This window comes from Lissotriton vulgaris, chromosome 5 (assembly GCF_964263255.1).
Source record: "Lissotriton vulgaris chromosome 5, aLisVul1.2, whole genome shotgun sequence".
NCBI classification, from domain to species: domain Eukaryota; kingdom Metazoa; phylum Chordata; class Amphibia; order Caudata; family Salamandridae; genus Lissotriton; species Lissotriton vulgaris.
The window spans coordinates 275,506,829-275,534,368 of record NC_141693.1 but is presented as its reverse complement, the minus strand read 5'-3'; the positions used below and the strand labels follow the sequence as shown (position 1 = coordinate 275,534,368).

The 27,540-nt window shown below is 46.5% G+C and overlaps 1 protein-coding gene across 1 annotated transcript in view; it reads right to left on the bottom strand.

Moving 5' to 3' along the window:
* Positions 1-25,718, bottom strand: part of LOC147710685 (solute carrier family 2, facilitated glucose transporter member 5-like) — a 124,078-nt gene extending 98,360 nt beyond the window's left edge. The window contains exons 1-2 of the mRNA XM_086921400.1: positions 25,622-25,718; positions 4,145-4,305 (exon numbers count right to left, since the gene is read on the bottom strand). Coding sequence (XP_086777526.1) covers positions 4,145-4,302 — 158 coding nt within the window. The 5' untranslated portion in view covers positions 4,303-4,305; positions 25,622-25,718. The remainder of the gene's footprint in view (positions 1-4,144; positions 4,306-25,621) is intronic.
* Between the last annotated feature and the right edge of the window lie 1,822 nt (positions 25,719-27,540).

The window sequence follows — 27,540 nt, the reverse complement described above, 5'->3', positions numbered from 1 at the left end:
TTGAGTTCCAGCTGCTATGATCTATATTTAACTTACAGACAAGGCTACTGGAATGACAACAGAGGAGAAAATTATGCGGCTGGGTTGAAGTATGCAGCTAGGGAAGACACATTGTGAGCAGTTAGGAGAGAATGGGTTTGGATGGGTGTAAGGAAGTTCTGGCGCTCTGCGTGTTCCTTTGGCTTTGGTTGTGACTGTAAAAGTAAAAGTCCGGTGTATTCAGGTCAGGGGAACAAACCCAACGGAAAACCAGCCCCTGCAACGGCGAGGAGACGCGTCTCCTGTACCAAGATTCATAGGCAGAGTCCTGTGCACACGAAAAGTAGAGTGGTTTCCTGGTGGAGACCTTGAATAAGCAATGGTATCAAAATGATTCAAAAAGGATTCGTCTGGTTTGAAAATAAAGAGTTTAATGGCGAAATGAAAGATCAGTACATCCAAGTAGAATGTTGAACGTGAAAGGATAATAAAGCCGACACGTGTTTCGTCACAGCGTGTAGCGGCTGCGACTCATCAGGGCTGAATCGCAGCGGTGGCAATCAAAAAAGGTCAGCGGCGTGCGTGGTGATCACAAGCCTCATGTGGGTGAGTGGAAAGACGGGTATGTCTCCACACTGCTTTCAAACGAAACAATGAATGAAGCACGGGTCAAGCTTCATTCGGGCGTTTCTATCCTCATCCGGGTTGTGGATCCACAACCCGGATGAGGATAGACACGCCCGCATGAAGCTTGCGATCACCACGCATGCCGCTGACCTTTTTTGATCGCCACCGGTCTCCACCAGGAAACCACTCTACTTTTCGTGTGCACAGGACTCTGCCTAGCAGTTAGGTAGTTAAAGGCTAACTATGCAGCACATCTGTTGCACTTCTGTCTGCCTATTGGGTCATTTCAGCACAAAGCTAAAATAGAACTGTGACTACAATGCTATAAAAATACATAGGCTCTTAAAGTAAGAAAACTAACCACACTCATCAGATCATATTCAAACTGTTATTCAGCAACAATTAATGATTTTGATTTGCATGGAGGCAACTTGTTGCAAGAAAAGGAGTTCCTCTTTTATCCATGGCAAGGTAGCTAACTACTGGTCACAGTCAGGTATCACACTTAAGACGCAGCCTGTAATCCTTCTGTGGGTGATAACATACTTTTTTGTATTTTGCTGAATTCTATGCTACCCTATTCGTTCTTTCTTGCTCTATACTTCAAAATGGGGATTTCTGGAACTGTTTGGAATAATTTATGATAATTACAGGTAACAGGCCTGATTTAGAGATTAGAGGACGGAGGTGAAACCGTCTGTATGGTGGAGTATTTTTTTCCCACTATACCGAGTCTCTTCTGCCGCCCAAGTTTAGAGGTGCCTGCCAGCCCAGTGCACATCTCTTAACATCGGCAGCTATGCCATCATGGCTGTTCCTGTCAATATAATAAGACATTGATGGACGACTCCGTCAACATGACGATACTGTTCCTCAAACGTTTAACATGTGTTTCATTATATTTTCAAAAACAAAATCTTAACACCTTAACCACAGCGGCAATTCTGCTATGGTGCGGGGCGTTTCTTTGAGTGGGCAGGGCCGCATCGGGCAACGGATATGCGCAGCACTACGGAGGTAGTGCTCGCGACGGCTGTTGGCCGACGGGCGCAACGAAAGGGTTAACAACCTTCATCCCGACAGGAGTTGCCTCTGTTGCAATGGAGTACCCTCCCCGCCAAACTCTAAAGCAGCCCCAAGTTTATTGTTCATTCCCAGTTATTTTATGATTTGATTAGCAAGCGTGATATCATTTTGCTGGTGTCTCTCGGAAAAATATTCATGGTTCCCTTTCTTTTTCAGAAGAGCTTTTGTGCTACCAACGCCATCTTGAAAGTGAAACTTTTCCCCTTGTTCCACTGACACAGTTTAATGCATTCTAGTGGCTACATTTCGGAGTCATGTGAGCTCCAGCAGACAGCTGGTCCTGCTGTAGTGCGGTTGCTCCAAAGCACACGGCAGATGCAAGCCTATGTGTAATTGCCCAGGCTTGGGCGCCACCACCAGCCAGCCTCTCAGAATCATTGTTCTTGGAAGATGTTCCTCAGTCTTCACTCTGCATTGCCAAAGTTCCCAAAGGGTCTCTTGGTGCGGGCAAATAAAGGACTGGCACTCAAATGTGAAACTCACAAGTCATCTTTAACCCCAAATCACTGGTTTCTGCAGCCAGTTCTACTTTCCCATTCAAAACACATGGCACCAGGACACCTCTCACAAAAGATGACGCCTATTACCAGAATACAGAACCATCGCAGAAAAAGGATCCTGAGCAAAGCCAGACTGAATGTCAAAGAAGTCAAAAATGGGTAAAAAACACAACTGGAAGCCATTTTCAGCTCCACTCGCAGAATGTGGAACAATATCTGATATGCATCCCCAAAGCATGTAATAAAAGAGCTGAAGACACCTCTTCAAGAATTACCTCGACAATCATCAACAAGGACACTCCAAGCTCCCACCGCCTTCCTGGGCCCAGCACTGGGAAGACCCGTCCTTCACCTTCCTCTAAAAACCCAATGTGGTGGTAGTTAGAAGTAAACAAATTCAGCCGCAAAGAATCAGGCTTTGTACCTACTTTTTGCAGAAGCCCAGTGTATTGTTGCCTCTGATGAGTCCATGAAACACCCAGGTGGGGAGAAGAGCTAATGGCTGTCCACTCTCCTATATGTCTGCAGAAATGTTCTGCCATCCATCTAGCCCTCATTCTGTGTTGACATGATTATGCCAATGTACTCTATTTTGCTGCACCGGAAAAACTCCTTCCACCTCTGCATTGGTCCAGAACACTTGATCATCGGCACTAAGGCGGCCCACTTCACCCTGGTGTTCAGTTCCCTCCAATGGCTGCCCATCTATGGCAGAATTTACCTTCTAAAAATGCCATTAGGAAGCGTGTGTGTTTGCATGTTCTCACTTAGGTCATTGGAAAGAGAACATGAGCTGTGTACAGTGTTACATTTCTTCCTACTATACATCACCACATTGTCCCATTTAGTCGGTTTAAAACTGCAGAGATATTTGTATAAACTGAAGCTCAGAGGTTCAAACCGCATCAGAAGAGACTCAACTTTTCATGCTAAAGTCAGTAAAGTGCGTACAATTTACTTTGATAAAAACAGTTGTTATTTAAAGGTTGGAAGCAGCAAGAGAAATTCACTTCGGGGAGACCACTGCAGACATAATCATGGTTAATAATATCATCAACAGATGATGTCAAGTTGGTATCATTCTGCCACGTGACCATACCCGACCAATCACACTGCTCCACTCTGTAGTGCCTTGATACTATGAGGCTGGGTCCCTAGCGGTCCTGGGTGGACTACAAACAGGAATGATGTAATCTGCTGGAAGGTGTTAAGGTGTGGTTATAAAGGTTATGAAGCAATGTGTGCAGTGCTTAATTGTACGTTGAGGAAGAAAGGCGTCTGTTGCAGAGCTCCGTGGCCCTTATTTATGAGGCCTTGCGTCAGTTTTGCACCGCCGGTGCGTCACTTTTTGTGACGCACCAGCGGCGTACAAAATGCGCCTTGTTGCGCCATATTTAAAAAGTGACGCATCTAGGTAGATGCGTCACTTTTTAAACCCCTGCGTCACATTATACCTGCGTCAGGTATAATGTATTCAGAGGGGGCGTTCCCCCGCAAAAAGCCTCGTAATAGTGACGCAGTGAAATCTATGAGATTTCACTGCGTCACTTTTAGAATGCTGTTGCGTCAAAATCTTGCGCCTGTCTCACAGCAGGCGTAAGACTGACGCAAGCCCTTTCACATGGGGCTTTCCCCATGTGAAAGGACGCATTGCTGGAGTTGCGTCACTTTTGTGACACACTCCAGCAATGCGTCACTTTTGCGCTTACAGATGCGTCAGAAATACTGACGTATCTGTAAGTCCTTGCAACATGATGCGTCATACATTAAATATGACGCATCATTGGTGTCGCAAGGAGTGCGCAGTGAAAAGTGACGCATCGCTGTTTTCACGCAGCGATGCGTCACTTTTCATAAATGAGGCCCCGTGTGTGGTGTGTTCATTTGCATACTCATGAGCTAGGCAAGATGCTACAGACTCTAGTTCCATTTTCATACATGGTGAAATGTACCTGCCAATCCTGTTCACCAGCACGCCGACCAGCAGAGAGCCAAAGAATCCGCCCAGGGGGTAGAGGGAGACAGTGAGGGACCACAGGATCGTCATGTGATCTTCGTCCATGCCAACACCATAGCGATGAAGGAAGGTGCGGTTGTAAAATTCCTGCATGAACTAAAAAGTGACAAAAATGGAGAAAAAAAATCAATGAAGAGGGCAGAATATTAGGATCAGGTGGGGTGAGCAATGAGGCCTGCCCTCTGTTGCATCATGTCTCCTAGGCCTGCAGTTTGAGTACAGGTAGGCAAGCTACGGAAGGCCCGAGCCAGGTTCGAAGCAGATGCCTGGCTCCGGCTCAGCTCGAGGTCCTCTTTGAACCTTGAACCAAGAAGGAACTAAGCCGAGGCAATCTGTGGATTCTGACGCTCACCCTCTTAGCTCAATCATCATTTTCTTGAAAGTCATCTAATTTCAACTTTAATTAGGATGTAATGTGTATTTAACAAAGCTATCCATGTAGCGGCTCATACAAATGTAAAGCATTCAAATTGGATATCAATCAGGACAAAGCGACACCCATCTAGTGGCTGAATTGCACAAGGAGAAAAACTTAAAATCAATCCCAGCTTCCATGAATGACCAAATTGTGTGATCCTAGCCAATTACCTTATTTTACTGTGCCTCCTTTTCCTTTATCATCACATTTGAAACCACCTTGAAATTCCTCCATTTACGATGAGTGCAGATAAATAAAAACTGGGGGGCTTATTCACAAGAAAATGACACTATTCTGCACTACAAGCCAGCCTGCAGCACCGCGCTGCTCCATGAGGAAAGTGCAGAGATGCATCATAATTATGGCATGGTGCTGCCTAGGCAGACTTGCTCCAATACAATGACCCTTACCCCATGGCGCACGGGTGCCTGCGTTAAAAGCATGTTGTTATTGTGCAGGAAGGTAGATCTTCCTTCACAAAAACAACTGTTGCGCCTGCCCTGGGGTGGCTCACAGTTTTGATGCCTTCCCAGATTTACGCTTTGTTGGAAATCAGGTTATGTGTCAAAAACCATGGACGCTGAGTAGGAACACCCACCGCAACGCCCATGGCAATAAACTCATGGTAACCGAGAAAAAAGGGGGGTCCCAAAACGTGTTTTCCCCATGTTAATTTCCATAGGACGTTTAGACACGGCTACAGCCCGAACCGCTGAACGGAATTACACCAAACTTGGCAAAATTGTAGGGACTGGTACGCAGAAGTGCCTTTTGTTTAAATGGTGTAAATCCCTCCAGTAGTTCCTGAGAAAATCAAAAGAGAAAAAAAATATATATATGGGCGGAGCCTAACCACACATCTCATCGTGAGATCTGATTGGCTGTCACCACTTCATCCAAGAAGTGTTGGCAGCCATCTTGAGACCAATATACTGGATAGCACCTCATTAAAAAGCATTGCAGTTAATAGAAGGTTTTAGGACTTTAGTTACATTATAAATCATTTGTGGATGGTACCATGCTCATTTTAGGAATTGTGGTGTGTTCTAAGGTGATTTTACCATGTGAAAAAGCCTTCTGCTGGGATATCATGAATCATGTTTGAAAGAAAACTATTATCTAATGCTTTTCCCACAGTGGTTTGGAAGGGGATCTGTAAGCTAAACTGAAAGCATATTTTCTGTAAATTCACATTATCTTTCTCAGTCATGTGAGAATGAAGTCTGACATTCTCAGTAAAACATGTACATCCAACAAGGACAGAGACTGTCAGTTGATTCCTTTGTGTTCTACTGCAGCTTCCCAGAGTGTTCTAAAGAACAACTAGAGCGGTAACAGTCCTACTTATTACAAAGGTATGGCACACCTGAAGCCATCTTTATTGAAATAAAGTGGTAACTCTTAAAACATTTTATTTAAAAAGGAGCAAAATGAGGGGGTATATTTTGCCATAGAAAGTATGATTAGGGCTGCAGAAAGAAAAATTAGGGCACATTTTGAGTGACTTCTCAAATCCTCTTCTATTTCATTAAAAAATACTGACATGCAGTCTCCCAAGATGACCACCAGAGACAAAAGAGCCCAAATGTAGCCCAAATATCACCCAGATGTAGCCCAAGTATAGCCCAATGGCAGAATGTCCCAGAGTGTTCTAAAGAACAACTAGAGCGCTAACAGTCTTCCTTATGACAAAAGTATGGCACACCAGAAGCCATCTTGATTGGAATGAAGTGGTAAGTCTGAAAACATTTAATTTAAAAATGAACAAAATGAGGGGTTTCATTTTGCCATAGAAAGTATGATTAGTGCTTCAGAAAGAAAAGTTAAGGCACATTTTGAGTGACTTCTCAAATCCTCTTCTATTTCATAAAGAAATTCTGACATGCAGACTGAAACATGCATTTTCAATACCAGCAGCAGATTTCCCTGGTGAGCAGTAGCTCTACTACAGTGATCTAATAAGCAACTAGCGTGCTAACATTCTGAATTTATGGCAAATGTGTGTCACATCTGAATGCCTTCTTGACGGAATCAAAGTAGAAAACTGAAAGTATTTCCTACTGAGGAGACTGTAGTAAATGAGTAAATTAGGAAACTTCATAACAAATAAGTCTCCCAATATGGCCACCAGAGACAAAAGAGCCCAAATGTAGCACAAATATCCCCCAGATGTAGCCCAAGTATAGCCCAATGACAGAATGTCCCAGAGTGTTCTAAAGAACAACTAGAGCGCTAACAGTCTTACTTCTGACAAAAGTATGGCACACCTGAAGCCATCTTGATTGGAATAAAGTAGTAACATTTAAAACATTTAATTTGCAAAGAATATCAACCTATGCTTCATATGGGGTACACATGAGAATGAACTATCCACATGGTTAACTAATGGCATCAGTGGTGGGGATGGGGCATGAATGTTTCTAAGTTCACGTTTAAAAACTATCACTTTTATTGAGGCAGTGATACAATGTAGTGGAATATCTTCACATTAAAGAAATACATTTTTGGGAATTTTGAAGACTCTTTATCATATATGATGTTTGTTGCACAACTTAACTGCTAAATATGTTGTCCGTTCAATAGTACAGTGCTATTCTGTACAGCCCAGCCTCCTCCAAAGACCCTGTGCTTTAGAGTTGAATTGGAATGCAGTGGCTACAGTGCAGTCCTGCCATGGTGGTGCATCTGTTAAAAATGTTGATGGGTGCCACTGCTCATGGGGTTAAAGCACCTTTAGTGGTGATCTGTGTCCATGTGTACTCTGCAGAGTCCAGAAACTGCAATAAAATATGGATCACTGAGTCAGGCAATAACACATTTTACTACTCAGCAAAGCAGCGACACAGTGACTAGGGGTGGGCAGAACTCACAGAGTTTCGCTCCGCAGAATTACAGAAAACTCAGCAAGATTACGCCAAGGGGCAGAAACTATGCCTGTCGTGCTGCAATTTAGCTCAGGTGGTGCGAGCAGCACTGAAAAATCAATGCGAATGGCACCATGCAGTGCGCAAGAGCGCGTAGCCATTCATGTTGATTTTGCTGACGCTCTAGTAGAAAATCTACTTGAGCTGCATCAAATCTACTTGAGAAGCAGCACTCCGACTGCGACTGCTCGTATTAGAGAATGGCACTAAGGATGTCAAATCTCGTTTGCATTTTGGAACCTCGCAGGAAAAAATTCTGCCATGCGGTGATTGACGGAATTTGGCAAGGACTCCACATTACAAGAATAACGTGGAGAAATTCCGCCAATTCCATGGGTGGAATGAAACATTTTGCCTGCCCCTAACATTGACGTAAGGTAAGCAGATCACATTACTATTGTTTTGGGGCCGCAGTACTTCTGTCTACTCTTGTCCCAGCTGCCCAATTAACTCTATTCAACATAAATATGAGTCCATTAGCAGAGATAGAGCTTCCTTTTGGGGTCCAGATTGTCACTCATGCTGACGATACCCAACTTGTTGTGGCCCTTAATCACTCCACTAATTATTCACCTGGCTTAGGCCCATGCTTGGAGAAAGTAGCTTGGTGGATGGAGGATTCCTATCTGAAATTGAACAGAGATTAGACGGAGATGATGCTAACAGGTAATTCTCCCATTTTTAATGTAGGAATGCTGTGGCCAGTCTGTCTTGGTCCCGCCCCCTACTCCCAAAACCCAGATTCAAAATCTCGGTTTCTGGCTCGATCACAACTTGAATTTTAAGCATCAGCCCCTGAAATTGGCTGGTACTTGTTATGGAATACTTAGGATGATTCGTAAAGTTCTTTCCCTTTTACCATTCCTTGCAAGAAGACTTATGGCCCAGGCCTTGATTCTTTCTCGCCTGGACTACGGGAATGCTCTCTATTTAGGAGCTCCTTGTGCTACCATTAGAAAGCTGCAGACTTTGCAAAATTGCGCAGCACATATGCGCCTTCGGATTCCGAACCGCTAATCCGCAAAAACAGCTCTGAATACCATCCACTGGCTCCCCATACAGAAGAGAATTACATTTAAGGCTCTCTGTATTGTTCACAAGACATTGGCAGGGAAGGTACCACCAATTAATCGGTCTATTGTTTTGCCATACTGGTCGAACAGTCGCCTACGCTCAACCAATCTCCATGTCGCCTTAGTTCCCAGAATAAAAAAGTCGAGAAGTGTTGGTCGCTTGTTTGCCAATAATGCTGCTAGGATGTGGAGCTCCCTCCCCCTCCACATTCATCTTGACCCTAATTATTTGACCTTTCGGAAATCTCTTAAAACATGGCTTTTCCCCTAACGTTGCTTAGAGGTTTTCAATGTTTATGCTGCTATTAGTGCTGGGATGCCCTCGGGTAGCTTTGCGCTTAATAAATGTTTTTATTCATTCATTCATTCATTCATTCATTCATCTGTGCCTGGGGGTGAGTGTCTGAAAAGTATCAGTGCTCCGTCCATCATCTCATTGTGTTTGCTTTGTATGCCCTAATTTGGCAGGGTATGCCCAGACGTGGGTCTCTTCCTCACTTTGCCACTGGATTCAAGCTATCCTGGCTGATGAGGGCTGTTAGCCCGAAACTGGTCCCAGGATGCTTGTTTCCAGTGCAGGGAAGCCATGGCTTGGCAGTTCGGGCTGGGCTGTTCCTATGAGGCACAGGGTCAAGACTGTTTTGCGTATACCTGTGCCGGAACTGGGGTGGCGAAGTGAACTAAAGAACGATGAATGATTCGACCCAGATCTGTGACTAGGGGTGAGTGTCTGAAAAGTTTCAGCGCTCCGTCCATCATTTCCTTGTGTTTGCTTTGAACAGCCAATGAATGGCTGGAAGGGGCAGACCAAAAAAAACATTCTTTTGGTACTGTATGTATGCAGAATCTCATTGGTATCATGAGCTCTCTGCCTGACAGCTGGTTGTAGCCAAGCCCTAAAACAATGCTCCTGGTGGATTGACTTGGTTTTATTGGGATGTTTAATTTGAAGCAGATTGGATGGAGACCTTGCAACTGCTGCCCATCCTCTGACTGTGAGTCCCTGCTATGCAACTTCTTACTCTGCCACTTCAGCCCTTCCCCTGTCTGGGCCTCACAATATCACTAATAAAATTACCCATGCAGGTGATAAATTAAATTCTCTCATCTCTTTGCGGGCTAGTGAATGGTGTCTGTGCATCTGAATTCAAGGTTTAGGGATTGGTCTCTACATATATGATTCAATCTCCCTGACATTATTCATTCAGGAGTATGTCCCTGCATCTACATGGACATACTCAATAGCCTGGGGGAATTTTGGGTTGCCCTGATTTTTATTCAACTCGGATAAAAAGGAATATCAGGATGTCTACTGTGCCTAATGGAAAGCATGCCCAAACCTGGGTCCCGGGCTCACTGTGCCGCTGAATTCAAACTAGCCTGGCTAGTGAGGGGTGATGCCAGGATGCTTGATGCTTGTTTGCGGTCGAGGGAGGACCTGGCTTGGCCGTTTGGTCTGGACTGTTCCCATGAGGCACAGGTTCAATACTGATTTGCATATGGCTGGGTCTAAACTGGGGTGGCATGGTGAGCAAAAGAACAATGGATTTAACCCAGATCTATTGACTGGGGGAGAATGTATGATTTGCTCTGCATTCCGTCCATCATGTGTGTGCCTTTTGCTAATGGAAAGCATCAGCACCCACTGGGCACCACGTTCTAAGTGCAAAGTCTTATATTCAACTAATAATTATGAGTGTTTCAGCAACCAGCTGCATAAATGCTAAAATTAATCACTGTCAATACACAGTTTCTCACTTGGCCTATCCTGAGTAGTAACTTCTTTGACGCCCTTCTATGAGGAAGAAGGTCCTATTGGCATCGCAGACTGTGCCAATCTGCTTCCATATTGAACATTGTGTCTGCCTTGTATTGTACCTGCTCAACAGAAGGTGCTTCTCATGCTTTATTTGATGTCTCCCCTAACAGAGTTATACTCTCCTAGAGGTGGGGGGAGGAGCCCAAAGCGCACCCTTGGGCGGGCAGTGTGCATACTAAATATCGAAGTCAGAATATGGAGGGTACTAAATATCGAAGACAAATATCAAAAGAAAATATTGACAGGTAAGTAAGTCTAGATTTTCTATTCTTAATTCCAGGTATATGTACACACATGGTACATATATCCTCAAGATACAAAGATGTGGAGTTAGGAATAATGAATCGATACTTCCCTCTATGCACTTTCCTTTTCAATATTTTGGCCCTCAATATCCTGTCCTTGATATTCCTCTATGTCGATATTATTCATGTCAATATTCAGTAGTACAATCAGGAAGGCAACTACCTCCAAACCAGGCTAAGGGCCAACAGAGAACAGAGAGGTGGCGGGTGGGAATGAGATGCAGTGGCACAGGCCTTTTCTCCTTCACACTTAAGTGAAGAGCCTTCTGGCTTCCTGAAAATGTATGATCAATTTACAATTGGATACCTTTCTTTTCTTCAAGTGTCATGTGGGGTGTGTGTAGTGTATGCTAAAATTAGGACTGTTTCCTTTAAGAAGAACATAGTGACCCCAAATGGATGCCCAGGTGAAGTGGGTGAAGGCAACTCCAGCTTTTCTCCCGCTAAAATAAGTCCCTTGGAGTTGCATGCACGTGCATCCTTGCGGATCCCGCCATGGGTTGCTTTTCTTCATCTGGTTATGGCCCCCGGCACCCGAATTCCAGTGCCTCTCCATTAACAGGACACTTGGCTTCTTTGGCTGGGCTGGGCCACCTTCCAGTGCAGGTCACTAGTTAAAACCCTTGTCTTATAGCTGGTAACTTATGATCCCGCATTAAGAAAATACATGCAAACTACATGGCATACTTTTAGAACTTTTCTGTTTTTCCTCAATCTGTTGTTATTCTAACGTTGCTGAAACATGATTATGCGTTAATAATAATAATTTATTAGTAAGTGATATATAAATGGTTATTAGTGTAATAACTCATAGACCGATACATCAGACGTTCTAACAATGCATGCTGATTTCTTGCATACAAAGCTTAGAAAGGTCAAAACCTAGTCCTGCCCCACTCTAAGGCCCGCCCCAAACTCCACTCCCAGTCCACTCCTCCTTTTGGTGAGCACCTGCACGGGTTTATTTAAATAATACACATGCGGTGTTTGGTGCGTTCCGTCTCTTCTCAATATTTTTGTTTGGGTACACATTTAACCGAGTTACATTACAGATTTAGAAATGGCATTTTGGTTTAGCTTTCGATGCAACAGCGTCTTAAACTGACAGAAGGTCATTTGAGGATACATGTTATGCTGCAGGAGTAGAGGTGCTGGCCCTAGGCCTCTCCAAGAACAGATGGACGCAGATGGGCTTGTCTTTGGCACACCACTGGCACGCCATTGGCACAGTGGCATCGTGTCTACTTTAGAATGGTTGTACCTGGTCAAAGAGCAGGATCCCATACGGCGGTAGTATCTATTATTCCCTCACCCGACCCAATATGATGTCTGGGTAGGAACCAATCTACTGTAACTGATGGGCTCGGAGAGCAACAGACCCGAAAGATCGTAAAAGTAAAGTGAAGGTGCGAGGGTGCTGTAAAAACTAAATCACACAAGTGGCCCGATAAATTCTGTTTTGTGTAGTGTAAGAAATCTGGCTTTTTTTTCGAAGTGACCAAAGATTTTTTGGCTTTTGATAGACCATATATTTTTAAAGCTTAAAAATTCTGTGCACTTTAAATCTGCTAACCTGTGGTAAAGTGTCTGTGCTCACCACCTTTTTTATTGTTTTTATGTATGTGCAATCCTACATTCTTGCAATACATGCAATCACATTGGATTGCCACCATCACAATCTTCGAGTCGTACAATTTCCCATTTCACAAATGCACTCTTTACAGCAATAACACGTGGTCGTCCTCGTAGGTCTTCCCCCTGTGCCCCCTTGATTTCTAGGATCCCAAATCCTTGGACCTAATACACATCCCTGCAGTGTGTATCCAGTGGTGGACGGTCATTTTAGCAGGGAGGGTGGGCCACAAATGCACACATACACACTCACTCACACCTGTGCATTCAGACACGCACACACACTCATTCACAACACTCACTCACAAATACACATACATACATTCATACATACACACATGCACACACCAAACATCAAAAAACATAAAACTTACCTTTACTGCAGCTCTCCGAGAGGGAAGCCTTGGAGGTCCCAAGAGTGTTCGGACTGCTGCCTTCTTTCATTGGCTGACCTTAGGGTCAGCCAATAGAACAGGCTGCAGTCCCTCACTCGTCACAGAGTGGGAAGGGGTCAGTGAGACTACTGACCACACCCCAATCTGTGAGGACGTGTCAGTGATTGACACTCGGACCTGGGCACTTCAGGGCTTAAAACTGAAGCGCCCAGGTCCTCGGCAGTCAGTGATGCTCCCCCTCTTCAGCGTTATCTTTGTGCTGATACATTCGGCATTTCCTTCTCCCTTTGCTCATTTTCCCATGGGGGATCCAGACTTTGTGCTTGCCCGAGGCCACGCAGTGGCCATCAGGAGGGCGGGCTCCTAGTCACGGAGGGCTGCCCCCGCCCACCTTGTGACCAGCCACTCCTCTCCTGGGCAGGTATCGCCCAGTAGTGGGTAGGCGGGTCACTGACGCATGTCCGGGGCGGCTGGGAGGAGCCTCAGAGGGTTTATTATTCCCTTGCACCTTCGTGGAGGCCTCTTTGCCGCTCCGGACGGCTCGATTTTGGGTGTCATGGCGCCTAATCGGTGCCTCAGGGCCCAGATGTCCGTTGTTGCTTGCTATGATTAATGGGCGCGATTATATTGGAGCCGATTGTTTCTAGTGTCCGCCGCTACTCAATGCCTTCAGACGGAAATCACTAATCCTTTCAATTTAATCTGGATATCCGTACGCTTCGGGGTGTTAGCGTGCACTCGCTGTTTATGGGAGCAAATGTTTAAAACCGTCAATGTTTATTGTGATTCGCCGCCGCCCTGTTCTTGCGTTGCTTGTTCGAGCAGTAGCGCCCCCCCCCCCAGCGCCTTGAGACCCTACGGGTATGTAGCGCGCTCTATAAGTGTCACTGATTGATTGATTGATTGAGGCTGCCATGCGATTGAATAAGGTTCATGCTGTTTATGCGGCGCTCGTGGGGGTTTTTCTTTCAAATGTCCGAGACTATTATGTGTAAGCAAAGGTTTTGTAAGTTCTTCGGAAGTGGGTAAGTTATATTTGACTGAAGTATGTAGCACAGTGACAGCATAGGGGGCATCGAGGGGCTCATCTACGGTCTCGGCGCAGCTCAGGGATCCGGTTTTGGGTTTCGCAATATGTTCGGCGGGCATACCGGCGCATCCGAGGGGCACTTGTTGTTTCATCATTCTTGCGCCACAGTATGGTATTGCTGCGCGTTTTGCGTTTCCCGACGCACATGTTGTTTTGCAGCCCTGCTCCCGGCCCATCCTTTGCGCGCCCGTCCTGGTGGTCTCCCCCCCCCCCCTCTAGCAGTACCAGTATTTACGTTTGGGGCATGTATATGCAGCAGAGTGTCATCGTTGTGCTATGGGGGTGAGGCGTATTCGGTGTGCTACATTTATCCGGATTGGGTGGTCTGCTACAGACCTTGTCATGATTTGCGCATGTGCCGCTATGCACGCTTGTTAGTAGTATCAGATGGGGTGGTCTATATGCATGTGCGGGGCGGCAGTGTATTTGACGGGGCATTTCTGTTACGGCATGAGTAGGGCGGAGGCCCCGGGGCAATTTCTCTGATGCCTAATGCTTTTATGTGCATTGCCACATGGTGGGGATGCCGCCATTTTCGGGGGCATGCCTTCGGGGGCCGCCATGTCGAGTTGCAGGACCCTGCAGGGGGATGTATTGTTCCCGGGGGCACGTGGCCCGCAGCAACGGTGCTCTCCGTCATCTTCCTCATCCTTTTGGTTCTTTCACCAGCCTTTCCAATACCCCCCACAGCCTTCTACCACGCCCTTCACCCTGGTGCCTCGTTGCCAGGCTGGGATCCGGCTGCGTTCGGCAAATCGTTCGGCGAGGCTCCGGTGTTTTAACCTCGGGCCTTGTTGGAGCGCAGTTGCAGCGGGATCCTTGGCGCGCTGGCCCGTCATGGCTGGGTGTAGGGCGGGCTCAATGACATGGCAGGGGTATCCCGCAGCGGGTCGAGTCATGGCTTTGTTGCCGCTTGGCATGTCTTCTCCAATTCTCCTCCGGGTCCATCATTGCTAGGCGATGTGTTTAGCATGGGGCGTATGATTTCTTAAAGCGCCACTGATAGGGCTGTGTGTCCGGCGTCTTGTTGCAGTGCGTGGCCGGGTGTTGGTGAGTTCTTTACCGGGACGCATGGGTCGGCTCAGGGGCACGATGCGCTGCTCCAGGTCCCACGTTGCTGAGTAAGCGGGGGCCCCATTCCTTACTGCAGACCCTACTCGCATCCCACCCCCCTTGCGCACCCCCCGTGCTGCACGGTTTCTCACAGCGCCAGCTACTTGTTGCGAGTTCTTGCCTCGTCTCCGGGCCTAGGGGAGTGAGTTTTCATGTGCCATTGCTTATTGCTGCGAGATTGGTAAGTTTATTGCGTGCCTGAAATTGTTGCTGGAGTCCGTATTATTCATAAAGGGTATAGTAGCATTGACAATCAACCTCTGGTGGAAAATTCCACTAGCTTACCAAGCGCACTCCTATATGTTTAAAGTATAACCAATGTGAACAATTGATAACCTATAATATTTCAATGTTATCACTTGAAGAGAAAATTCAAAGAAAGAAATTCTTTTTCAAAACGTAGCTTTATATAATCTTTTGCTTGTAAATCTTGTTCATTTCAACATATTCATTTTGAAATCAATACACAATCTGGAAATTAACAAGTAAATGTCATCACATTATAAATTTGTTGTAATAACTCTGATGTTGAAAAACTTTTTGATGAAGGTGAAGACATAGTTGAGAAATAGGCCCAATGCATTTCGGGGGGTTCCCTTCTTCAGGGGCAATCTCAACTCCTCAATGTCATTTATCAGAATTCAAGTGCTCCAACATGTAAAGTTGATAAATCTCAATCTCTCAGTTGATACTAAGTAGCTGTGACTGAAAGAAATAAGTCTAAGTGGAAAGACAATAATCACTTGTGCGTGAGCACCGAAGCCTTCTGTGCTCGAGCACGTACCGGCACCTGCGGGGAATGCTTCTTGATATTTCACTATCAAAGTTGCGTTATCCTCTCCATTAAGAATCTGGGCTTCTTAGTTACTATCTCTAACTGTTCAAAATGACGCCGTTGTGCTTCCAAACTCTACCACGAACTGAGATTCTTAATGGAGAGGATAACGCAACTTTGATAGTGCTCGAGCACAGAAGGCTTCGGTGCTCACGCACTTGAATTCTGATAAATGACATTGAGGAGTTGAGATTGCCCCTGAAGAAGGGAACCCCCCGAAATGCATTGGGCCTATTTCTCAACTATGTCTTCACCTTCATCAAAAAGTTTTTCAACATCAGAGTTATTACAACAAATGTATAATGTGATGACATTTACTTGTTAATTTTCAGATGAATATGTTGAAATGAACAAGATTTACAAGCAAAAGATTATATAAAGCTACGTTTTGAAAAAGAATTTCTTTCTTTGAATTTTCTCTTCAAGTGATAACATTGAAATATTATAGGTTATCAATTGTTCACATTGGTTATACTTTAAACATATAGGAGTGCGCTTGGTAAACTAGTGGAATTTTCCACCAGAGGTTGATTGTTACTTTGGGCTGGCTGCCTTACAACCAAGCAGCACACAAACAGTGTACAAATATTATATGAACAGTATATTAGTATTACATTAGGGAGTGCGCAGATAAGAAAAACATTTATAGTAGCATTGAGCCATATTACTTCGAGGCCCAATTGAGTGATTCTTTCATATTTTACTGGGTATTGCTTCGGCAGTGCGATGACTTAGCCTATTCCGTGCGCAGTGGTGTTGATGGTGTCCGCAGTGACAAAACGTATTTAGCGTCTTAGGACTATAGTATCTCAAGGCACAAGCGAGGGACTTATTCCGTTCGGACACGTGGCGACGCATATTTCTGCGAGGGAGGTAAGCCATTTTGGCCACGACTTTGCTTTGCGTTCGTATCTTCTATTGGTGTATAACATCAAGGGGCCATGGTAGCTCTAGGCCCATTCGAGTGATTAATTCATTTATATGTGGCCTTGCATATCTCAGCGAGTAGGGTAAGCCGATCACGTGCGCTGGTTGTTTAGTTGCGTCCGGAGTATCGTTAGGCCATAGTACCTCGAGGCATGTGGCTTGCCATGGGTTGGGCATCTATGCTCGCATGTTCAGGCCCTCGGGATGATCCGCACTATGGGCGTCCTGCGTCACTGATTGACCCTTCGCTATCGCATCATGTCTGCGGTACGCGATGCGCTAGGCGTCAAGACAGGAGCAATCATTGTGGTTTCAATCACACAAAGATATGCGTTTATGTGAAGGGAGGGGTGTACTAAGTGATGCTTGCTAGCGGCACAGATCTGTAGGGACTATCAGATGTTGCGATGCCAAAATGCATCTTGTCCGGTTTCACGAGGGCGTACTTTGTAGAAGGTGCATTAGATCTAGTCATAACCTTTAGGTTGCGTCGGTTCCCGTAATATAGGGTCATCTGCGTCATTGCATGTCGCAGGAAAGGAGTCCGTTATGCGAGCTTTCGGTGCATGTCGCGGGAAAGGAGTCCGTTATGCGAGCTTTCGGTGCATGTCGTGGGAAAGGAGTCCGTTATGCGAGCTTTCAGTACATTTACAGGTTCGTTCGACCCGGGTTCCTTCCAGTGGTGGCATTGCACATCGGCTGGCAGTTTTTACGGTGGCTCTCGGGCCGATGGGTGCCGCCGGGTTGGATGGCTCAGTGGACCGAAACAGCCACAAAGGGGGCCCGTGTTCAACCTCTCGGTCTCAGGTTATATCCTGTCGGGTCCTCTCAGCCTTTTATCCATTTGAGGTCTAGAAAGTGAGCACCTTGTAGACAGGCTTTTCATTTCTTGGCGTCTGCCCCTCCTTGCATCTGAGTCTCTAGACCTGTTCCACAGGCGTTGCCTGGCGTTGATGCTGCCTATTTCAGTTGTTTGGCGTACACGGGAAGCGAGACATTTCCCGGGGACCCTCCTCCCACCCCTCCCTTGTCAGGCAAGATCCGTTAATATTATAGTATTGCAGTATGCGATTATTTCTGCGCTGTAGGAGGCAATTGTTACATTGTGGGAGGACTGGCAGCAACGCCAGCGCGCTTCTGCACCCACAATAAGTTCGAATATGCGGCAGGGCGTGTCACATTACAAACAGTATTGACACAGGGGGAAAAACTTTCAAGTGTACAGTTTACAAGCTGCCTTTTAAGACAAGAGTGGCGTGCGCATGTTACACATTTGTACCATGCTCGGGCGCGAACATTGCTTAGGTGTCAGAGCGCCGAATAGTAGAACCATGTTCAATTATTATAAGCATGGTCTATGCTTCCATCATGCTGCAGGGCAGGAGCGGTGCTTCGCCTGTTCCACCTGTGTTACATAGCGCAGCCTTTGCTATAGGTGTCAGAACACATTTACTGAGAGTCATTTCACTTATTTCCCGGGGCCAATAATCCGATATTAGTCAGAAACGTCTCAGTTGCTTAGGGAAGTACTCCTGTCTTGGAAGTGCCTCAGTGCGCGCGAGGCTAGCAGAAAGCCGACACTGCAGTATATCTACGGGTTTGTGTACCTGCATTTTTGGACGCGGTATACCAGGCCTTTAGCTACTGTGCGCTGCATGAGGCCGCCAATGTGCAAGTGTGACTGGCTGCCCCTGCGCATGAGGTGTGATACATCAGGCAGGCAGCAAGCTAGAACTGTATGAGGCGACTGTGTACGTGTAACTGTGTGCCCATGTTAGAGTTTTGCGTTATTCAGGTGAGCTGTGAGCCAACAATGCATGAGGTTATCAGTATGTACAGGTGACCGAGTATCCAGTTATTGGACATATGCAACACCAGCCAAGCAAATGCTACTGCATAAGTGTGGACAATATGTGCAAACAACTGATCGCTGGTGTACAGGGGATATGGCGCGCAGCGTGCATGGAATGAGCGCTTGTCTTCTGCAAGTGAGGTGCCGACTTATGGGTCATGGGTGCACAGCCATTTATGAATGGCGGCTGGTTCAGGAGAGGCGCGTCGTTGCGCGCTCAGTACGTGCATGTGGAAGGACTCCTGCTCTTGCACTGCATAATTACACGTCTAGTGTGCTATGGAGAGCCCCGAGCTGCATCAAGTGTCTTTATGGCGGGGTGGGAATTTTGCTTTCTCCTGTGGCGCTCTATTTGGCAGGCCCCTCACATCCGGGTTTCCATTTGACTGTTCGTCAGGGCAAGGTTTGTCGGTATGGAAGACAGTTTAGGATGTGTCAAAGTAGGATTATTTGCATGTTCTAGGCCCAACCCTAACTAATAGGAATATCCCCTGGCACATTTTCCCCTGGGGCCTTAACCAAGAGGTATATCTAGTCCTGTTATGCACAGTCTTGGGACCTGTACTGTGTTAGATTCCCTACGAGTAGGAAAGGTCTCATGTCAATAGTCATCTCGCCCCTGCCATAATACTGCTGTCGTCTGTCTGCTCATTCAAGGCTCTGGAATCCGGAGGCAGCCCACCCGCTGCGCCATCAGTCCGGGAGCTCCTGCTGCCTCTCAGTAGATGGAAGGGTCAGCAGCCTGCACTGTTACTCCCATTTCAGGTATACATGGAGCAACTGGTGCAACCACAGCCTGAGCCTGTTCTGCCAATAACCCCTAAGAAGTGGGCCCATAGAAGACTCTATAGAACGATCTATCTGGTATCTTAACACCCTTTGGCTCGTTCCCTTTCTGGGGTGGTGGCTTGCACGTTGGGCTCCCTTCAGGTGGACTCTTGCCTTCTCTATCACAGTTGGTGTGGTGGGGCCCCGTTGGCTTGCGTTGACCAGCGGTGTGTGGATTCTGAGTAATCTATAAATTCCGTTATGCCCCTCCCAAACTGAGAAGCTGGCTTGTCGTTGGATGACGCCAACCTTGGCCCCTCTCCCCCCCCCGTGGTTCAGTTTCCATATCCCTTGGGGGGGTCGTAAGTCTACCTTAAGACAATTTTTCCTTGAGGTAGTATGGACTTGCAGCCTCCAGGCAATTTAGGGGTCATGTGATTCCGGCTGTTTCTTTGGCAATTCTGTATATCACATGTATATTGCGTGTGTCCACCTCGCAAGTTTTATACCAATATATGCATTGCGCTCTGCAGTAGACTGATGTATTCTTTGTGAGTATAGTTGCACAAGCGGAAACATAGCAGTTACAGTTGAATTTTGAGAACTGCGCTTCGGCAGGAGTCGTACATCATTGGGTGTAGTTTGCTGATGCTTTGTGTGAAGAGGTGTAGTGTGTCTCAAGTGACATGCGTTGGTTCCCCTATTGTATGATTAGGGTGGGATACCAGCAGGGGAGGCTCCCTCATCACCTGGTTTCTTGCCAGGGATATGACCTCACATACCTGGGATAGTCTACACTATTGCTGTAGAGGGATTTACCCGGGTGGATATGCTGATTAGTGTCAGAGTGGCATTGGTTTCTCAGGCGGGTCTTCATGCAGGTCAGGTGCTTAAGGGGCCCTTGGTTTCAGTTCAGCTACCCCTTGGTGGTGGTCGTAAGTCAACCTGCAGACTAGCTAACTTATTGGTTGCTTGGCCTAAGCTGCTTCCAGACTAAAACCCATGAGTGCGGTGATGCCTGCAGTAATTCCTGTTATATCCTATAGAACCTCGCCCTAGTTATATAGTCTATGCTGTATTGATCCCCCTATTCCCATGTGCTCTTTGAGGATAGCAGCACAAGCGTTCTAAGTGAGCACACCTTCTGGTTGATGGTGTAGAGGACGGCGTTGCGCAATAGTCGTAACTTCACTGGGGTGTAGTCTTCTGACGCTTTCTGTGAGGTCTTCTCCTGGTAGTATGGCCTCTAGAACCGGGGATGGTTACTCTAATTTGGGAAGGTTCTAGGTCCCGGGGGGATCTGCAGATTAGTGGCAGAGGGGCCTTTCTTTCCTTCAGGCATGTAAGGTTCATGTCAGGAGCTATGGTCTCTTCGAGGTGGATAGGGTCCCCGCACCTGTTGTTTGGTCTTGTTCATTGGACTGACGAGAAGCTCTGCCGAGCTAAGGTTGTAGGTCGGGGGTTATTTGTGGCAGATGGTGTTCATCTCACGCCTATGGGCTTAGCCCTGTTCCTCCTCTATCTGAAGGAAGCAATTCTGTGCGAAGGTTGCAGGTAGAGAGTAGTAGCAGTGGTGGGGGGCCCGTGCGGCAGCGGGAACCACCGCACGGGCTGTGGCGGAGTTACTGGGCGATCCGGAAGAAGAGAGGTGCAAACACTGTACTTCAGCGGGCACATAGGGGTGCCAGAGCATAACCTCAGAGCCTAACCTGTAACCTCATGGGAGGTGCAGGAACTCGTGTCGGCGCCCCAGTAGTCCTTCAGGCGGTTGTGGGCCTGTGCAGCCGGGGGTTTGCCAATTCACGCCCGCAAAGGGGCGTGTGTAGTATAATTATAATAATTATAATAATTGTGCAGCAGTTGGGTGGTTCGCCACTGTGCTGTTTGGCTCAACAGGTGGGCAGGTGGCGAGAATGCGGCCTGCCCTTGGATCGCCCGTAAGTTAACCCACCATCATTACATATGTTGTATGTAATAAACCTGCAGCAATTTTTCCCAAACTTAACACTTGTGTCTGTGTGTTATTTGCGGGTTTGGGCATCACGGGGTCGGGGTGCTGTGGCCCTGATGTGACTATGACTACAGGGACAACCTCCCTCTGCCCCCGAAGGGTTTGGATATCCCACTACTAGGGTAGGTTTTTAAGACCACCTCCATGTCACTCCCAATGTATGCCTCCCACGGGCAACTTAATCTTGACATGATGGCCACGTTTCTTGAGCACAACTACTAAGCTTTGAGTATGTATGTGTTCTGGATTGGTCTTACAACTGAGAAACATATGCATGAATCAGTGCATGTGCCCAAAAGTGGTATGCAATGCTTATGTGATACGGGGACCATAATTTGGATTGCAGTAACTATTGGTATGAAGTATGTCAGCTGAAACGCACATCAGGGTGTGTTTGTGCGCGTCATGTAAATACACTTTGGCACTAATGTATTTTGCTTGGTTTATAATTCCTCATCAATAGGTACCTTTGGACTGGCAAGTATTAACTAGCTCTGCATGCCTATATTTAGCGTTCATGCCATAAACAAAAAAATTCTGAGGACAGAAACGTCACTGGGGGAGTTTTAGAAAAACACACCAGCCTGATGAATACCCAGGACTTTGTACAGCCAGTAGTGTATGACAGAAACATGTTGTCATTATAAGGGTCATAGGACCATTGCATCTTTGTTGCCCCCGATGAAGTTTATTTGAATCCTTTCCATCTTCCCCGCAAACAAAGGGATACCTTGGGAGTGGATGAGGAATTTTTATTTTCACGGTGCGTCCCCGACACATTAATATACAAAGAGCTCCCTGGAACATGGTTGAGCACACCCTGGCTGATACGGGTTAGGTGAACCCGATGATGAAGCATACCACTACTAGAGTGGGAGAGTATTATATATATAAAAAAAATCACTTTTCTTTTTTTCCACCTCTCACTGAGGTGGTGTATAGTCGTGACACGCACGTGCCCCTCCTTGTTTCCTCTTTAGGCAGATGGATACTTTGTTGTTTATTGTATACCCACATCCTGTGGTGTACAAAAGGATCTCCCTGCCCTTCCAGGTTAGAAGGTCTTCGACCTCCTTTAGCACTGTTTAAAGATGGTGTATCCGACCCCCACATCATTACGGTCAGCCTCAAATTGTACAGAGATCCTGGTCTACTGTGACCATTGACTATCTTTGGCACTTTGTACTTTTTGGCTCTATTTTTACTTAAAACTATAAAAATTCACATCACCGGTTTCCTCTATTCGTTTTTTGTCATTTTGGTTTCATTATGATTATCACATTTTTGTCTATTTTTCTAATTAAGTTTGGGATTTTTATTGTTTTTTGCATTTTTGCTTTATTACGGTTTTGGTGCTGCATAAATACTTTACACGTTGCCCTAGGTGAAGCTCTACTTTTATTTTGCAAATAAAACCACATTTCCCTAATAAACATTGGCAGGTGAAACCTGCTGACTGAAAAAAATGGCAAGGAAATACCAGGCTATCTAGATTTTGGCTCGGTAAGCATCTATTTGAAGGAACAAAACTTGAACTAGGCAAAAATTATCTTACCCAATAGATTTCAAACACCCATAATGGAGGCCCTAGCAGCAGTGGTGGCTCGCATAGGGCATGCTGCTGGGTGGTGGTGTGGAGCTGGGGGATGGGCAGGGTGGGGGGGTAGTAAACTTGGACATACGACGGAATGAAGGAACATAATAATTACTTTCCTCCATTCTGTCACATGTCCAAGCTTACTACCCCCTCCATCCTGCCCCTCCCCCGCACCACCACCCAGCAGCACGCCCTATGCGAGCCGCCACTGCCTAGCAGTCTAGGACTACTGGAACCCTCATTCTATAAGCCCAGCACATCTGTAACTGCCTCATATTAACCTAAAAGCAAAAAGGCACTACTGCTTGTCTTGTGATTGGTCCAAGGAATTCACTCACAAGCAATATTCAACCAAAAATGGTAGAGCGTTATTCAAAGTCCTATACATTTACTATTTATACAATTTTTTTTTAGAGCTGGCACATCATCTTCAGACCTACCAACTCTCACTAGAGTACCATGTGACACACGATATTGGCCCCCTTCACGTAGTCTACAGGTGAAGAGTCCGTATCATATGTAGTACCAGAGATGGGCTGGAAATCCCTTTACAGATTGGGTTTCCAGCTCATGTGTTGAGGTCCTACACAGGGGATGTGCATTATGGGGTGTGAAACATCCCCAGGACTTCAGCAGCAGGCTTAGAAGCTGTTTGATCTTTATAGTGGAGGGTTTTAGGGCCGGTAGAAGTGCCTCAGGCTGTGCTTGGCACTGAACCTTGCCCCTCCACCCATTCCTCACACATGGTGAAATTTTGCTAGAAGTTGGCAGGTCTGCACCTTAGTAACTTCAGTGTGCAGAGAGTCAGGAAAAAAGGAGAACAAAGGTGGTTTGGGTTCTTTGTTCAGCATTTCTACATGTTTCACGCCAAATCTGCTCACTAAGCAGGCGGCCTTAAACTCAACGCTACGCAGAAGCGAACATTGCATTACAATGGTTCTAGTTGAAGGCTACATGCAACAGGCCACAGACCAGCACAAAACCTGAGACTATTTTTGGGTCAGCTGCCACATCAAATCAAAAACCTCTATCTATACTACTATAATAAAGGAGAAAGTTTCAGGCTTTGAGGCGGGTAAACTCCGGAACCACTGCGCCAATCTACACACCCGATACGCCGTAGAAATCGTCAGGGTGTGTAGATGGTTATAGGCTATATAAAGTTTCAAAATAAACCTTATTAAAAAAATTAATATTTAAAAAAAAGTAGTCCCCCCCCAAAGTAGCGCCGGCCGCGACATGCGTGCTCATGTCGAGGAGCGGCGTCAGAGCGGCGTCAGAGGAGCTCCGGCCATGGCGCGGGGGAGGAGCGGTCACATGAAGAGCAGCATGGAGAGGCGGACATGGCGTGGGGGAGGAGCGGCGGCGGACAAGCGGTGAGGAGCAGAGCGGCGAGGAGCTGTGACCTCAGGAGTGGCGGAAAAGGTAAGCAGGCGGGTGTCGGGCCAGGCGGGGAACGGCCAAAAGGCAATGTCGGGGCAGGCGAGGGTCGGGGAAGGCGGGGGATGGGGACGGGGATTGGGATTGACTCAGGCCACGCGAGGGTCAGGCCAGGCGGCAGGCGGGGGACGGGGCGGCCGGGGGCACGGGCTGCAGGCGGGGACTGGACAAAAGGCAATGTCGGGGCAGGTGGGGGTCGGGAAAGGCGGGGGACGGGGACGGGGACGAGGATTGACTCAGGCCACGCGAGGGTCGGGCCAGGCGGCAGGCGGGGGACGGGGCGGGCGGGGGCACGGGCTGCTGGGCAATGTTGGGGCAGGCGGGGGTAGGGGGAAGCCTAAAAGCTCCCGGACAAGGTCGGGACGGGCTGCTGGTATTTATATAATTGTAGAATTCTAGTGCAGGAAATGTAGTCCTTCGATGCACACTAATTTGTCGCCCCTTAAGAACCAAGTATCAAGATGTCACCCAAGGGGCTCTTAGAAATTTAAACGTCTCCGCTCTTGATTTAAAACCATTTTTCTCAGTTTTTTCATCATTTGTGAAATATTGTGTTTTGAATTATCCTGATCTTATTAAAGTACGCGTTGTTATGGCGATTCCTTCTTCTGGAATAAATATGATAGGGACAATGGTTTGCATAGTTGTGTGCAGTGTTCCTGGTGCCAACAGGGTAGGATGTGCACTTTGTAAAACATGAAGTGCATATCCTACCCTATTGAGTATCCTAATCTGCATCCTCATCCTATTGCGTATCCTAATGCATATCCTACCCTAATGCGTAACTTAGTATGTATCCTACCCTAAATATTTTAAAAATAATAAACAAAATAACTTAGTCTTTAGGGCACAGTGTCACTGATATTTCCAAAAAGGTAAGTGATCTGGTTTTGAGCATAGACCTCGCACAGGGCATTATTCTTTTCTTCTAGAATGCAGCTGCTGCCCTCTGGGCTTGGACGACCCTCCCCAGTGACATGGGCAGCAGCTTGAGATGTCACGCACTATAATATCAGCCAATCCAGGCTACTTTTAGCACCGGAAAAATAAACACAAAAGCGTCAGTGGATCCCAGAAAAATAAATGTTACAGAAAACAGAGCTAGTATCAGAATGCAAGCAAAATATTCAGCTAATAGTGTGCATTGTGGTCTGCTCAGTACCCCCCATCTTTCTCCCTGCCAGTGTCCAACAAGCATTGCAAAAAGACTTACAAGAGTTGGAGAGTTGACCGATGCCACGTTATAGCCATACTGGAAGGATGAGCCGAATGCAGAGACCAGAGTAGCCAAGGCCAGCACCACCGTCAGCCGCTGAAAGAGAAAAGAACCATGAGGACGAAAGAGGGTTCTGAAGCCTCGTTGTATGTACAGGAGAAGATAAGGCAGAAAGTGCTGTGTGGTAGTTGCCCAAAGTGGCCTGTGTGATGGGGATGAGACCTTGGGCCTAATTCACAGAATTCCATTTGCAAAAAGTGTTTGCTATTCGTGCGACTACTTCTTATGAATGAACAAGAATTTTGTGAATCAACCTATGTATTAAAATATCGGTTCACAAAATTCTGAAATGCAGGGGTTCACAATCCGGCCAGCCGCATCAATATTTATGAGATAGTCACAATTTGCGTCTCACTATATTTCTATGCCATGACAGGGATGTGGTGGCCTGCTGACGTCAGTAGACCACCATGTCTGTGATTGCATTAACATAAAGTAACCTTTCCTTGAAGGATACAGGGCTACGTTTAACAAGAAATATACATTTTATTAAGTTTGAGAGTTGGAAGTGGCCCCACTATTACTACTAACATTTTTTGGTGGGATTCACAAAGGTAAAGGGGCCTCAGGGCGACCCCTTCCCTTTTGAGAATGTCTTACCACCCAAACTCAGCAGATGGCATCTTTTCAATGTTTGCGACTGGATTTCAGTACAATTTTGGTACATGTTGTAAGCACTAGGATTGTCGTTGGAAAACCCAAGGACATATTTGATGAATTTTTATAAATTTTGATACATCCTCATTCTTCGAACCATCGAAAGAACTGATGCCTTAAGATACATATTCTGATCTTTCTCACACTCAAAACAGTGGTTACGATTGTTCTCCCCATTGCACATAAATACATGTTTATAGGAAAGCAACGAACACCGAAAAAAATAAGTAGCAGATTTACAAGCCCCTTGCGCCCCTTTCACGCCGCCGTTGCGTCACTTTTGTGACACAGCGATGGCGCAAAAGATGCGCCATGGTGCGGGGTACTTACAACGTGACACATCTGGGAGATGTGCCATGTTGTAAAGCCCTGCGCCAGAAGGAGGCGTTCATGCATGGGGGGGGGGGGCATTCCGGCGGTGCAGGAACACCTCCTAAAAGTGGCTGAGTGAAATATACAAGATTTCACTCAGTCACCTTTGGGCCCATGCTGCGTCAAAACCCTGCGCCTGCTTGAAGCAGTCGTAATGATTGACACAGCATTATAAGAATAGGGCCCCCCAGAGCATTGCTGGAGCTGCATCGCGCTTGCAATGTGACTCCAGCAATGCGCCGCCTTTGAGGCACAGATGCGTCACTCATCTGTGCCGTTTTTGCCCCATGGTGCACCGCATTGTAAATGCGGCGCATCTATGGTGGCGGACCGGTGACTCACAATAACTGGCGCATCCCTGCTGATATGCAGGGATGCGCCAGTTATTGTAAATCTGCCCCAAAGGATTCAAACAGTCGCAAATTACTAGCTCAACACAGATAGCTATACAGAGGTATATATGTATGTAGGTATGTTTGTATGGTGCAAATCCTAGCCAGGAAGCAACCGAGCACTGAACAATGGGTGAAGCCAAGAGGTCATAGTCACAGCGGACGACAGGTAACATGAGAGTTCCTATAGTGACTCTTTAGCTTCTATCTGGATGTATACACAGAACAGCATCATACGCCCTAAATAATTAAATGAGATCTAATAAACCTGATACACCACAGAAGGGCATTCATACAGCGATCATGAGAAGCACCAATGAGGTTGAACTGTTTGAGGTGCACCCTCAATAGGAGTTTACATTCACAGTAGTTTGCACAGAAAAGATAAGGGGTTATACTCACCTGGAGCAGCCAACCTGAGTCGTATAGTATGAG